This window comes from Sesamum indicum, linkage group LG8, assembly GCF_026168435.1.
Source record: "Sesamum indicum cultivar Baizhima isolate 11 linkage group LG8, ASM2616843v1, whole genome shotgun sequence".
Taxonomy (NCBI): Eukaryota; Viridiplantae; Streptophyta; class Magnoliopsida; order Lamiales; family Pedaliaceae; genus Sesamum; species Sesamum indicum.
The window spans coordinates 10,639,741-10,655,260 of record NC_142664.1 but is presented as its reverse complement, the minus strand read 5'-3'; the positions used below and the strand labels follow the sequence as shown (position 1 = coordinate 10,655,260).

Sequence of the window (15,520 nt, the reverse complement as noted above, 5' to 3'; positions counted from 1 at the left end):
AAAGTTGTGGCTAGCGGAGGGTGACCAAAATATAGTGTATTTTCACAGCAAGGCCAGCTGTCGTAAGTAGATTAATCAGATTCCCAAGCTTCAAACCGATTGTGGTGTGTGGGTGGAGAATAAGCAAGAAATCTAACTCCTGATTTTGGAACACTTCACAAAGACCTTTCAGTCTCAGAAACCATCGCCATTGGACATTGAGAGAGGGACCGTTCACATCACTCCTCATCTCAAGGAGGATATGTGCGATGAGTTTTCACGTCCCTTCATGGAGGAAGAGGTCTCCTCGAGTCTCTGCCAAATGGCCTCGTTGAAAGCCTTGGGTCAGACAGTATGCCACCTCTACTTTATCAGAAGTATTGATCTATTGTCTTAATTGATGTCATTTGCTTTACCCTTCATTTGCTTAATGATCATATTTTGCCTAGGAATTGTAATGTTGTGAATATCGTTCTCATTCCTAAATGTGCTAAACCTGATCAACTTAACCAATTTCAGTCCATTAGTCTGTGCAACGTCCTCTACAAGATAGCTTCAAAAACAATTGCTAACAGACTCAAATCGCTCCTTGAAAAAATAATTTTGCCTAACCAAGTTGTTTTCATCCCGGACTATTAAAATGGTAACCAAAGGCCAATTAGATTTGCGATTTTGAGAACCATCCAAGCAATCTATATTTAAGAAATATTATCCCGACGAATATGGTAAGTATTCATCTTTGGAATATATATCTATTGTGCTTACCAAATTACATTAAACATTGCTTTGCCATCACAACAGATGCCTATAGACCACTTTATAACCCATGTAGTTAGATTGGACATTAGATGGCGACTATAAAACTAAGTTTTGAGGGTTGATCTGAAATGTTTCAAGTGGAGGACCTCAAGACTGGGCATCGAGAGTCCTACTGAGCCTTGCACTGAGTATTGCATTCATTGGATGAGTCTCGCGTTTCATCAGCGATAGACATTTGGATGTCTACACAATTTCAGTAAGTTAGTTGACAAAGTGGTCAACTAAATGAACTAACTTGCGGGAATCATCATATAAGGCTTGGTTAGTATGACTTGAGTCCCCGGCTTCGATAGTATAGGAGTAGTCTTCAAACTTGAGGAATCACGGCAGTTACGTGCATACAATGACTGTAGTTTGTGAAAGAATCGGTATGGCCCGGAAATGCGGTGGAAGCGTGAAACAAAAAATTATTTAAAATGATTTAAAAGGTGTTCCCTTTGAAATTCCCGGGTGTTTGGTGTTTGTCAAAAGCATAATATAAACAGATAAAATGCTAGACAAGTGGCTAGAGGATGAACCAAAAAACATAGAAATAAAATTGAAACCTTACCAATTGATTCTATAGTTGAGCATCAATATGCATTGTTTCCTTTACGTTCTCTCGTTCACTTTAGGATCCAAATTAGAACCTGTCTAATTTGTCCACACCACACTAAGGAAGAGATATAGCTCTTGTTCTATTGCTACATAGAACAAAGAATTAGAAGAAAAAACAACTCCAAACAAATACTATTGATTAGTGCTTTTGGAATATTTTATGTTCTAAACTGAATCCAATTCAATATAAAACAAAAAGGAGAACATGTTTGGAGAAAAAAAAAGGAGCAAAATTTTGTGGCTAAGGTTATGGTTATACATGATATATGTGTAGTTATTGTATATTACATACAATTGAATTCAAAATTCAATAACCACCAAGTTTGCCTCCAAGACAACCTATACACACACATGCACATAACCTTCAACCATGATGAAAATAACCACTCCATTATCTTCATCATGGTGAGGAGTTTCAGCTCCTCCTTAACTTGCTCCAACCATCCTCAAATGGGCTTGGACTTCAAATATATGCACCAGGCTCGATTTAATCAAATTAAATCAAGCCCAACCAAAGTCCATTGGACAATAATTAATTAAATTAATTTTAACCCAACTAAGTTCAGAAATTTATTTAATCCAATTAAATAAATCTAAGCCCAAACTCTAATTAATTGATCCAATCAATTAATTAAGCCAAACATATTAAATTATCCAATTAATTTAAAGGTGTTAAGTCTAAAATTAATTAATTCAATTAATTAATTCTTAAGCCATCCATCAAATGGATTATTAAATAAATGATCCATTCATTTATATATATTCTCCTTGAATTAATTTAATTCAATTAAATTAATTCATTTCTTCTCGAATTAATTCAAAATTAATTCCACCAATTCCATAGTAATTTGTGTGTGACTCTTTAGGTTCACCCTCAACTAGACTTGGGCATTTATATCCAGCATAAATAATTAATTAAATTTAGCGTAATTACCCTAAAGCGAGTGGGAAAACTAGACCCCACTTGCAAAGAACCCTATAAGGTCACATGATAATTGGATGAGGAGCTTATGAATTAGAAGATTTGGAGGGACGCACCCTACTACGTCCTTGGAACATACACAATCTCAAAAAATATTATGTATGATGGAGAACTCTTGCCTCACTACATAAGTCCTCCTGAAAGATGTATTTCTCAAAGAATAAGTCCTCCTGAAGGATATCCCTTGTCATCAAATAAATGTCCTATGGAGGCTTCCTCCCTAAGTTGGGGGCATCCCCCACAAAGGTATGACTTTTCCCAGTTACATAATGAGGCGAGATATAAAACAGCATAAGTGTGAGCCCTGCTAAGAATCATACAGGCATTCGTTACCAAGGGAACCCTGCATCCCACTCTAAAGCCCTCATATGCCTTTTATTCCTAGTTTACATACATATATTTCACAAAATAACATGAAAATTAACCTTATCTCTAAGAACACAGAATGCAGGAAGAACATTAAGAAGGGTGCCCCCCCAAAGGGTATCCCTCTAATAGGCCCCTTCAAGCATGGCATGAATACTCTATCAGTCATAAATAAGAATACATATGAGCAATATAGCACAAGTTTTACAATGGATATCAAGCATGAAGTCAAGCAAAGGAAAGGATTTATCGAATTTCAAGTCCCCAGCCTAAAACATGGTTGGGACAGAGTAAAATAGCATCCACAAAAAAAGACAGTAAATTACTTCATCCCCATTTTCAATAAGGGAAAGAAGGCAAGATTATAGAGTAAATTGTTTTAAAGACAGGAGGGAGGGGCCAAATTACGTCTTCGTCTTTTTCCCCAGAAGCGGAGTCTTCTTTCTCTTTCTTAGCTTGGTTCTCTAGGGCGAGGGTGTCTACAGAGGCATTAGGGGGTCCTACGTTGGCCGCCAGGGGGGCTTCTCCTTTCTTCGGTTCTACGGTTCCTTCACTTGGGATGTCCCCCACTACAGGATCCATTGTTGCTTCAGGGGGGAGACTCCTCACTTCAGCCGCAACCTCCCCCAATATGTGAACCAAGTATTCTTCTGCAAAATCCTCCACAGGTCAGTTTGAAGTAAAGAATAATTGTGATTAACCGAAGAAAGAAAAAGAAACAATCTTATTCAAGTGGGAGGCTCCCGCTTACTGGAACTGGGTTCAGCGAAGGAGTTTGAACATTATCCGTAGCAGCCCTAAGACCAAGAAAAGAAGGTTCTTCCCCAGTTGGGGGTACTCTTGAGCCAGAATTGTTCTTTGCAAGCCACTAAGCCATGCTCAAAATAGGGCCCCGTAATTTTTTCCACCTCTTGCTCGTACTCCATGGACTTCTTAAATTCAGTAAGGCAGCTCGCTCAGTAAGCCGCCAAATAGTGTTGGCCCTCCTCAATATCGGGAAAGTTCAACACAGCTTTCGCACCCGCTTTTTTTACTGCCCCTTCATAGCCAGCAACTTTTTTTTGCAGCCTTTTCAGATCTTTTCTAATTCCTAGCAACGGTTGGTAGCCTCCTTCTTTGTCTCCTTTAATGTGGCATTCTCAGCACCCAGGCATTTCAACATTTCCTCTAATTTTCGCCTCTGAGCCTAACTCTAAGGGATGGGAAGGGTCTCCTGGGATCGGGAAAGAGTTCTTCACATATAGACGCCATCTGCAAATGAAGAAAACATCAAGAATCATTCCAAAGAGAGAAAAATAACCAAATAAGTATGAAGAAACTATCCCCTCAAACTCCTCCAGAGACATGGGGGCCAGGAGGTGTCTATCCCCAATGGTCAGTGCCTGGCTCATAATTTCGGCCATCAAAGGGGAGCTCCTTTGTCTCTCCTATTCTAAAGATTGGCAAGTATGCAAGCAGTCCAAGGAAGGACGATAAAACTTGAGGGGAACACCCCTCTCATCCTTGAAAGAAGAAGGGGGGAGGTCCAAAAGAAGGTCTTGTGGAGCTGAATGGGGGAATACCCAAGGAACTCATTCTAACTTTTTTGGAAGAACCTCCAGGCGTAACCCAGGAGAAGGAGAGGCAGGTGGCTTTCCCTTAGACTCACAAGATGCAGGTGTCCCCCAAGGAGATCTGGAGGGATGGGTCTCCCTAGCGCGACCCTAGGAGTGTGATCACACATCTATTTGCTGAACATGATGTTCTCTGTCAAGAATAAAGAATACAGTTATAATCATGAACAAACAAAATAATTAAGCACAAAGAGAAATATAAGATACTCAAGGAGTCTTCCAAGGGTTCCATCCAAGGACTCAAGCCAAAATGGCCCAAAAGTTTTTCATCAATCAAAGATCAATAGTCATAAGGGTTCTCGTTCAGACTGGACAGCAAGGAAGACAAGGCAAAGGTCATTGCATGACATTCACAAAAGGAGGAACCTCCTATACCCAATGATCGGGGAAGGTCCAGAATTGAGGGGGCAAGACAAAAAAGAAACTATTACTCTGATACTTTGAGGGGCTGGAGGTAGGCAAGAAGCCCCCGTCGGGGCATGAAATGAAAGAAACCCATTTTAGCACATTTTAATCGGAAGCATTGAACCAAAATACTAGCAGTAACAAGGATGCTGTAGAAGCGGAAAATCATATAAAAACTAGCTAAAACCCTAAAGGAGTTAAGACCAACTAGTTCAACAGCACTTGAAAGAGGCGAGCTACATCGGCACAAAAAAAAGAAGGAACAGGAAAACGCAAACCTAACCTAAGCTGAGCAGAAAAGAAACACAAGCAATTCAGAGGAGGAGAATGAGGGCGACTAATGAAGGAGGGGGTATAAATAGTGAAAGAATGGGGAATATGAAATTCGCCTATCAACTAATCAACGGCGGAAGTCTTGAGATTGCAGGACCCCCAATCCACTGGTATTTGGGGCACCTCCCTCTCCCCTTCCCCGATGGAAGACCCTTCCCCTTCGTTTCCCCCTACCTCCTCTTCTTCCGCCGCCTTATCTATTAAACAACGAGTAGCCGCGACACTTGTCATAGGCTCCGCCTTAGGCTACTCAGGAATCCAAACGAGCTATGGCCCATCCTGCTCGAAGTCGCCTTTTAGGGGTCATCGCCTGGGAAGGTCTTCTTAACAAAATGGATAGATTCATCCAAAGAGGCATTCAACAGACACTTAGAAGAAGATTCGTAAAAGAATTATGGGAAAGAGAGGGGAATACTTACAGAGTTTTAGAAGAAACCCTTTTTTTTCAAGAAAGATGCGCTAATTGGTGGAAAGGAAGGAGGTTACACTCTGATTAAGGACGTGGGAGGGGAAGTTAAACCCATGTGCCACCCCATAACCGCTCCTTATTGAGTGGTTATTTGACAGCTCAAGCACGTGGGAGGGGGCGGTTATCAAACGCCCCCCTGCAACAAGCAATCATGATGGCGAGGAGCAACCTTAGCCATCATTCCTTCATTGACAAGAGGTGGGGCTCGAAGCCCCAGACTTCAAAAAAGGCAAGAGGCAACAAAGAGAGCAAGAATTGAGAAGGCGGAGCTCTCGCTCAGGTACAACAGGGACTCCTACTCTAAGAAAGAGTCGAGGACACCCTCCCTCATAATGGGGCAGTTGAATGATGCATATGGCCCAAAGCAATCCAGTCCAAGGAGGAGTAAAGCAAGCCCAGGGCCTCCCCTAGCCCAAGAATGGGGTGACAACCCAAAATATTAGTAGATCTAGCCCAAGAATATGGTCTTGACCGACCCATGACCCATGTTTATACATCCCCACGCGGCATATACCTGGATCGCCAAGTGTACTTCTTAGCCAACATGGAAAACACGAGTCAAGGGATGTCCCCTCAAAGTTCAGACTCTTGGATCAGGAAGACTCCCTGCTAAATTAAGAGTACTCGCCAGTGAAGGATTCACTTGAACTTGGAGATAGACTTTTATCAACAAGATTAGCAGAGGATAAGAACATACTTTGGAGAATAGAGGGAATGTGCAGAATCCTACCGCATGGGGACACCCCCTATAAATACTGATTTGGTCCTCAGACGGGGAATACCTTCCAGATTCTAAAATATTGCCATTATCTTTTACTTCGCACTCCAATTGCACTCTTAACACGAATTCTCTCATGGATTTGGTAATCATATCTCAATTTCTCATTACGATTTACTTTTTGCAATTATTTTGTCTGAAAATTTAGTGCTAACTTGAGCGTCAGAGTCTAACATGTTAGTTTGCAGGTTCCATTTCTCAAATCCTATTACTTGTTGGCTAGAGTCCGTCACAAAAGTCCAAGTTTGTTCAACCATACTATTTTCAGACGCATCACTATGATTAATATACACAATAAATTAGATGGTAATAGAATTGTCATTCCCTAAGTTCTAGTTGATTCCAGTAACATAATTGATAATTAAAAATAATTATTCGTAATCAAATAAAATTATTTTTATGACAAATTTTCCCTTTAATAATTTAAAAAAAAATATTTATTCATGTTTTATTGAATATGTTTCAATTATAAACAATTTTATTTTCAAAATTACTTACAGATGGTTATAAGCAATTTATAAAGCATCTCATATATTATTGAAAATATACATATATATATATATTATTTATTGAATTAATAAATAAGTTATTAACTCGTTAAACATATAGATAATATATTTATGCCAAAATAAAAAAATGATTCAAAAAATAAAATGGACTGGTATATTTAATCATTGCATCTACCATTATTTATTCAGTACTTAGTGAAAGAGGTTTTCTGAACTTATAAAACAATTAACTAAATATTGCTTGTTTTTACCATGCATATATAGTTACTTCTTAATACTAGACACTAAAAATACCCAAATTTAATATCGATTAAAACTAAAATATTAAGGTAATACAAGAAAAAAGAAAAAAAAAAGAAAAAGTAAACTTTCATTCCCTACATTTTGGGAACAACTAATACCATGCCAAGAGGAGGGAATGACTAATCCCTTATCTAGGGGAATAAGAATTTCCAAACTTCTAGCATACCAATCAACAGATAGGAATGGATTTGAGAATGTTCATTCCATTCCCACTTCATTTTCTACATACCAATCATAGTCTTAATATCAAATAATTTCTTTTATACCAACTTGAAACTTTACACAAAGTGGTCGTCACTCAACACACTCAGAAGACGTTTGGCTAAACTTATTTAAAAAAATTTATAAGTTCATACATCTCATAAAATGTTGTTAGAACTTACAAGAATCCAAATCTTATTTCACAAATAAATTCTTCAAATGTTCTAATAAAATAAAATATCGAGCTTATAAGATATCATTTATGACAAATCTGCAGTTTAACTTCATGAAGCTCGTTAAATAACTTAAAGATAAGGTACAAAACCCCTTTAATTTATTTTAAATAATTTATAAACTCACAACATCTTATTTTGAAAGTCTATGAAATCTTTTCGAAAAAAATTATCAAACACTTCTAATATCTTATACACCCGAACGCTAGGTTAGGGCTGTAAATAATTTGAATCGAGTCGATCACATCTTATTTCAAATTTGTTTAAATCATATCGAGTTTGAAAATTTGTATTGAATTTAATTTGATTACTAATTTAATCGAGTTTAAATGAACTTTAATTAGATCAACATGAATCGAACTTAAGTAATTTAATATTATTAAGTACGTACATTTATTAATTTTGCAATAATCAAATCGACTTCAAAGCTTATCAAACAAAAATATTTATTAAATTTTAATCTATTAAGTTTAACAAATCAAATTCAAACAAATTTTTATTGGTGGCCTTCAATCAAATATAGAGTAATTAGATTTATTTTTCAGTCTAACGTTAATTAAATCAACAACCATTGTTATACCCTTTTTGTATGCAAATATTTTTGCAACACATCAATATCACAGACGTAGTTCATTCATCCAATCTGAACCAAAAATCTCTATACAAAACCACTCAAAATTTTTCATCCAATACTGTCCTTCCGTTCCCTATTGCACAATTCCTTTTTCCTTTTTTAGGTCAGATGCGCTCGAGGGTTCACTGCATAGACACGTGTCGCTGTACAAAGCACTTTCAATATATCCACCAAATTCCCTGAATAAAAATTATTCAAAAAAAAATCATGTGGCCAAGGATTTTTCAAAAGTTAATTATTCCCTCGTCGGGTGGGCCCGGAACAACATGTGGTGCAGGAACGCCAATCACTTTCTCTCTCTACTTGACATGCGTAGTCGGGCTGTATCCCATCGCTTTCTCTCACTAAACCAAGAATAGACGTGGCGGCGTTTATATAAACCTTGTGGGGCGGCGAGTGGCGGTGACGTGGCGAAAAAGCGCAAAAAGGTCAGTCCTTCACCACCTGCGGGACCCGCCGGAGTTTATGGCGGAACAAACAATAATATAATGACACGTCAGCATATGGTGCTCGTTCTCATCCCTATCTTCCCCCACCACCACACTTTTCTTCCTAATCCACACCCCTCTCTCTCTCTCTCTCTCTTTGTTGCTTTTACCCTATTTTTTTCGGCCTATTTTTTCTTTTTCCAATTCTTTTTTGGGTAATTTTGGAAATTTATTTTTTTAAGAGGCTATAGATATTTTGGCTTTTCATATAGAAATATCCACTTCTACATGATGGAATATTTCATGTTGGATTTGGATAACATCTATTTATAGTAAATTTATTATTGCGGAATGTAATTTCTATGAGCATATAAAAAAATTATAATATGAGATAAAGACAAAAATATTATAAGAAAAATTATGGTGAGAGAATGAGAAAGAAAAATGTCTGTTAGAAGAAAAAATACGGGAGGTGAAAGAGAAAAAATATATCATTTGTTTATAATGGAAAATAAGAGAAATAGAAAAAAATATTAACTAAAAAGAAGTAACTATTTAAAAATAGATTTTACCATTTATAGATAATGGGAAATGTGAAAATTTTATTAGATAAACTGTTGTTTGATTTTTACTTCAACGTTTCCAAAATTTTTATTTTTGTTATGATAGTTTGGTGTAATAAATGAAAATATATTTAACAAGAAGACTAGAAAGAATGAAAACTTGTCCAATTATATATTTTTTGTGATGTTTTTATTACCAAATAATGTGTTTGGTCAGAATGGTTCGTGATAATTTACATGAAAATAAAATCAAATAAGGCCTAAGAATTTAACAGAGTAGTTCACATACACTGTAACAATAGAAAATAAACTATTTTTTTTCAATAATTACCCACATTTAAAACTTAATATATTCTTTCTAGTACTGTTAAAATTATCTTATAACTATAAATATTATATTTTATTTTTCAAAAAATTATTAAAAATAAAAGAAAAAAGGGGTTGGTAAATATCAAGAGTGATAAGGAGAGAGGAGAAGAAGACCACAAAATTATATCTGAGCAATATCCCAAACTCAATGCAAAAGAGGTTTGGACTATTTGCCTATTTTAAGAGGCTGTAAGATATTTAACCATTTTTTGCTTGTACATATATAGATGCGCGTGAGGGGATATTTCTGGCGCGTGTGGTTCTGCACTTTCTGAAGACTGAAACGGGACTACTCGCCCTTTCTGCTCGACATGTGGGCCGCCTTTTTATTTAATTTCTGGTTAACATTTCTTTTCAAAATGGTCCTTCTTCCCTTCCCTCCGGGCTCCACCCCTGAATTATTGTAAAGTTGAATGGTCATTTTGTAATTGTGATACATACTAGATTAGATCTTGTTTTTTTTTTTTTTTTAAATTTTATGTCATGATTTATTTATTTATTTTATAAAATGTTTTTGAATGTTTTAATTTTCAAAAATAAGACACTAGATTTTCACTAACCTAAGGTACTTTTTTAATTTTGAAAAATAAATTTATTTTATATTTCAAAATAACATTATGGGTATTAATTATTATTTATAAATTATTAAAATTATTAAAGGTATTTTGAAAAATATTGTTGAAGTTGTAGTTGGGTGGGTTGTGTATTCTGTTAGATGGAGTATATGATCGGTTCGATTTAATTATAACCTCATTTGAGGTAGACATTTGATGTTATTGTGCATTGGATATATGGATGGTTGAGATATAAATTTTGATTTTAAAAGATTAAATATATATTAATTATTTACCTATACGATCTGTTGGTTATATCAAGTATAACACCTATATGATTCTTGATTGTGAGGAGTAATTTTGACTTACTTCGTCATTAAGTGGAGTTGTGGTGAGAAATAATTATAATTGAAGTAAAATATTTTATAATAGTTGAGTCTATGAGTTATGTTGGTTGTTTTTTTTTCTGTATTTTTAATAATATAAAAATTATTTTTTGAAATTAAAAAAATTTTTTTAGGAAATTTGAATATATGTATTTAATTATTTTGAGAAAATGAAAAAACAAAATCCAGCGATTGCAAAGAAGAGCCACTAAGATGGTCAACCACCCATTTAATTTTTAATTCATATATGCTTACCCATGAAAAAATCAATTATCCACTAACTTTGCAACATGTGGCGGCCAATACATGGCAAGTACAATCCTCTGACTCGTAAACGCGCAGGTAGGATTGCGTGGGAAAAAGCACAAGCAAAAAGCGATGGTGTGTTGGCTGACGTTGAGTAGCCACGTGTCCCCGCCTCTCTTTGAATTTGAGCCACAAGATTCCACGGATTTCTCGATCGTTCTATCTGAAACCCCCCTAAGTTTACTCTAATTTCAATTTAGCCCCTTGACGTGGCGCTCATACACCTTCTTCTTCCTCTCCTTTCTCCATTAAACCAAACCCAAAGGTATTTTCTCTGCTCCACAATTGCCTCTCTTCTCTCTTCGGAGTGTCGATATTATTCTCTTCTTACCTTTTGCTTTTCTTCTTTAGCTGAACGGGAACCCCTGGTTTTGCTCTTTCACTGTCAGTAACCTTCGTTTCTTGTTTTATCTTGGTTTCTCTCTTCTGTTCTTGCTCAGCTTCAATCATTGGTTCCAGATAGAGATCTCAGTATTTCAGGTGTTTCTGCCCATCTTCCGCACTTTTCCCTCTCTGCTGACAGACCCTTTTCTTGATTTACGCAAAATTTTTCTCGAAAACCCAGTTTCTGGAGCTGCTCTGTTCCCCACGTTTCTTTGGGTTTTCTTTTAGTTAATTGGATGTTTGTCATCTGAATCAAGGAGTTTAGAGAGCTGTTGTGTCTCGGGAGAATTTAAGCTTTGATTTTTTGTTAGTTCTCTTTTTCCCTTATCCTCTTAAAATTTCCGATGGAGAGAAGTTTGATTCTTTCTGGGATCAGGAGGTGGTGTGTTAGTGATCTGTAGAAGAACTTTATTCTGGGATCGAGAGGTTCGGTGGATTTCGTTCAGCTGAGAAGAGAACTTGGTGATTTGATGGTTGCTACAGCTATGGCTGTACAGGTGAGGTTAATCTGCGGATTCTGCACTTGATTTCGCTTGAAGGTTGTTTAATTGGGTAGTGATTTTACTGTTTTTGCCTCCACCCATCTCCCTCTGTTACTGTAGTAATGTTGGCAAGATTATGGTTTGTGGGTTGTAGAAGTAAGAAACAACTGAGGAAAACTCGAACCAGTAATTACTGCATTTTTTAGTTGAATCAGGGAGAGTTCTTGTTTTTTGTTGATGTTAATTTTAGTTTATGAGGTCAGGATGTGAATGATAAGGCTGATGGTTCTGAAGGTTAAAAAGTCGTGTCAGGAACAAGAGATACACGCATTTTTTTATTTCAGTAATTGCATTTCCATGTGAGTGTTAGAGGGTTCTTTCAAGATTTCCTGAGAATCTGGCAAAACTGATGTTGGACTTGAATGTCGTGGTAAAGTGTTTGATTTCAGCTTTTTGTTGAAGTTGGAAGCCTATGTATGGATTCTTTTTCTAGAAAGGAAGAAATAGAGAGCGTTATCACTGGTTTGGAGATGTGTTTCAAGTAGAAAATGAGAAAGTTTTGCTGGTTTGATTTTGTAATCAGGGATAATGTATATACAATCTGAAAACAAGAACCATTAGGGATTGCCAAGCTAGATTGTAGTTCAGAATGAGTAAATAAGAATGCACAGTGGAAGCTTGTCTTTTAAAGCGGGATTTCTAAGCTGTTCCGTCATTGAAGACATTCTCAACTGAGATCGGTATTATCAATTTTAGCAATGTTGAGCACGAAGTTCTAAGTCAGCTTATGAAAGAATATTCATGCCTCTGCAATCCGGCCCATGCTAAATATTGAACTTTTGATATGCCTTGTAATCTTATGTATAAACCTGTAAAAGCCAGCACACATTCTAGAATTTCTTATCAACTTTGTTATTCTAAATTGCAGGAACACACTGGATCAGACGCTCCTCTGCCTACAAATGACAACATCCCGTTCGACTTAGGCACACCCACTGTTAAGGGTAACCAGTTGAGAGAGCAGTTCAATGCCGGGGATGACTTTGCTCCAAAGGTATACAACAGGCTCTCTAGTCGTGGATGTTAACGAGCATAGATGTAAATGTTCGACTTGTTGTATTTTTGGCCTCATTTTTGTACCTTATTCGGGTAGGCAAGGAAGCCATATACAATCACCAAACAACGAGAGAGATGGACTGAAGAAGAGCACAAAAAGTTTATTGAGGCATTGAAACTTTATGGTCGGGCTTGGAGAAAAATTGAAGGTGGTTGTTTAGTTCATTGATTCTTTTTAGTGTAATTGTTGTACTTGTTGTGTTCTGAGGGGATTCTATTGTTGCCTCCTTTCAGAGCATGTTGGAACCAAAACTGCAGTGCAAATTCGAAGCCATGCACAGAAGTTTTTCTCCAAGGTTTTACTGCTCTTATACCAATACCATTTTCTGCCATTATATCTAAATGCCGCCTTTCTGAGTAAGTCATATCTCTTATGACACTAAGGCGTGCAAACTTTGTTAGTGGTGAACTTTGACACAGTAAAGTATATTAATACCTGAATGCCTTTGGAATGTTTAGGTTGTGCGTGAATCTAACACTGGCGACACCAGTTCTGTGAAGTCAATTGAAATTCCACCTCCTAGGCCTAAGAGAAAACCGTCACATCCTTATCCTCGCAAGCTTGTTCCTCCAGTCAAAACGGGAATCAGAATACCTGAGAAACCATCAAGTTCTGCATCTCCAAATACTTCAGAACAGGAGAATCAGTCTCCAACATCTGTATTGTCTACAATTGGTTCTGATTCATCTGTCGGGCTGGATTCCTGTATGCCAAATAGCAGCCCGTCCCCAGTCTCTTCCGGTCTTCCTCTCAATGCTGGAATGATTTCTTGTTCTGAAGCGCCTAAACGTCTGTCAGAAGATGCTGATCATGAAGATGAGAATTCAAGTCCGGATGAAAAAATACCTCTGGTACAATTAATATCTTTTAGCTGCTTGTTCTCGTGCAATATATCATGGGATCCAACTTATGCTCATCCAACTAAGATTACTTTTACCGAACAGGAATTGGAGCTTTCATCTCAAAACACCGCATTGGTTAAAGAAGATCCAAGTGAATCAGCTGCTCAAAGCTTGAAGCTGTTTGGTAAGACGTTATTAGTTGCGGATCCTCGTGGACCGTCTTATTTGACCCCAGAGACTTGCAAGGCTGAGTCATTTGACATAAGCGACGGATCTTGTTCATTTCCTTTGAGGGTCGTTCCTCTAAAGTTTCCAAAATGTAATTATGAGTACGAATCGAGTGCCTTTCCCGACAGATCTCCTGTGCCAGTCTATACTACCGACAAGTTGAGCCCTGTGGATGCTCGCCATCCAGTTCCATTTCCATGGTTGACACTTTGTAGTGATGCATCAAGTTCGACCCAGGAAGTGCATAGTCCAATTCCGATCAAAGCCCAATTACTGTGTGATAAGAAGGAAAAGTTGGATAACGATGAACAGAAGGAGGGGTCTTCCACTAGCTCTAATACTGACAACTTTCTTGGCGCATCCCCAGATGGAGGAAAGAACTGGGGCATTAATAGCTGTCACCTCTCCCTCAAACGGAAAGGGACGGAAGGAAAATCCTTCTCATCCTACAAATTGAGCAAGAGAATTTCGGCAAACTCTCTAAACTGCAGACAGGGATTTGTGCCGTACAAAAGGTGTTTCGCTGAGCCAGAGTCCAACATCTCCAAGACAGAAACTGCCGAAGAGAGAGAGAAGCAACGCATTCGCTTCTGCTTATAGCTCATAGACGATGAAGACCTCTGAGGTTCAATGACTATTATTAACTTGTAGCAATGCTAGAAGTTGGATAACTGGATTGCTAAAGGCAAGCTGGAGTCAAAACTGGCCTAGTCTGTATCCATATACGCAATTTTTATCCGGTTTTCCTTTTCTTCTTGACTATTTAAGTGTATTTTGAGTGAACTCTGCAGTCCATCATGTTGTCATCTGCAAGAATCTGTTAGCTATTGCAGTGTAATTTGCCCTGTAAACTGTGAATTTTTGTTCTGGATTTCCCTGTAAGATGTCATAGAGTCAGGCTCAGATGGTGAGCTTCATCATGTTTGAAACAACTACAGTGGTCCTTTATTTTCTGATTTACCAGGTTACTAGGTACTTACTGATGATTGTTCCCATGTAGGCCCGTCCTTTCAAAGGAGATTTTTTAATCAATTCAGGCCTTGGAATCCAATCAATCAATCAATTGTAGTTTACTGTCATAAATTAATTCAGATCTTATCCGATTTAGGCTAGAATTGGGCATAAATAGATGGGCAGTTTCATGGATAAGCTCAGTCCAAGCTAGTGGGAACTCATCGGACACTTTCCTTCTCCCTCTATTAAAAAGATACCAATTAGGTTAGGTACAAAGGTTAGAGACTTACTAAAAAAATTTTAACGAATACCCTTGGGCTGTTTAGTTATAGATTATGTAATATGGAGGCCCAAATCTAACACTATTTTTTGGGGTTAAATCCATTTTAACCCTTGTGATATGTAAAAATATCAACAATCCTCCTATAAAATTTTTAATATAAAAAATCACTTCTATGTTATGAATAAATAATCACACTGTCTCCTGGTCAATTTAAGTCTATTTTCTAAGAAACAATAACTAAAATACCCCTTTTGTCGATTGGTCAAACTAGGCCTATTAATATATAATTATTTTAATTTATAATATATATAATTTTGATATAATTAAAATATATTTATAATATATATAATTATAATTTATAAAAAATAAAATAATAATTATAAACCCCACCCCCCACCCCCCA

General features: G+C 37.0%; 1 protein-coding gene across 1 annotated transcript; it reads left to right on the top strand.

The window, feature by feature from the left end:
- The first annotated feature begins 11,066 nt into the window (after positions 1–11,066).
- RVE1 (Homeodomain-like superfamily protein) lies at positions 11,067–14,931 on the top strand. The gene is made up of 6 exons (XM_011087624.3): positions 11,067–11,708; positions 12,622–12,747; positions 12,847–12,958; positions 13,044–13,105; positions 13,269–13,661; positions 13,755–14,931. Exons 1-6 carry the CDS (start codon positions 11,682–11,684, stop codon positions 14,478–14,480), a joined length of 1,446 nt encoding a protein of 481 aa, XP_011085926.1. The 5' UTR covers positions 11,067–11,681; the 3' UTR covers positions 14,481–14,931.
- The last annotated feature ends 589 nt before the right edge of the window (positions 14,932–15,520 follow it).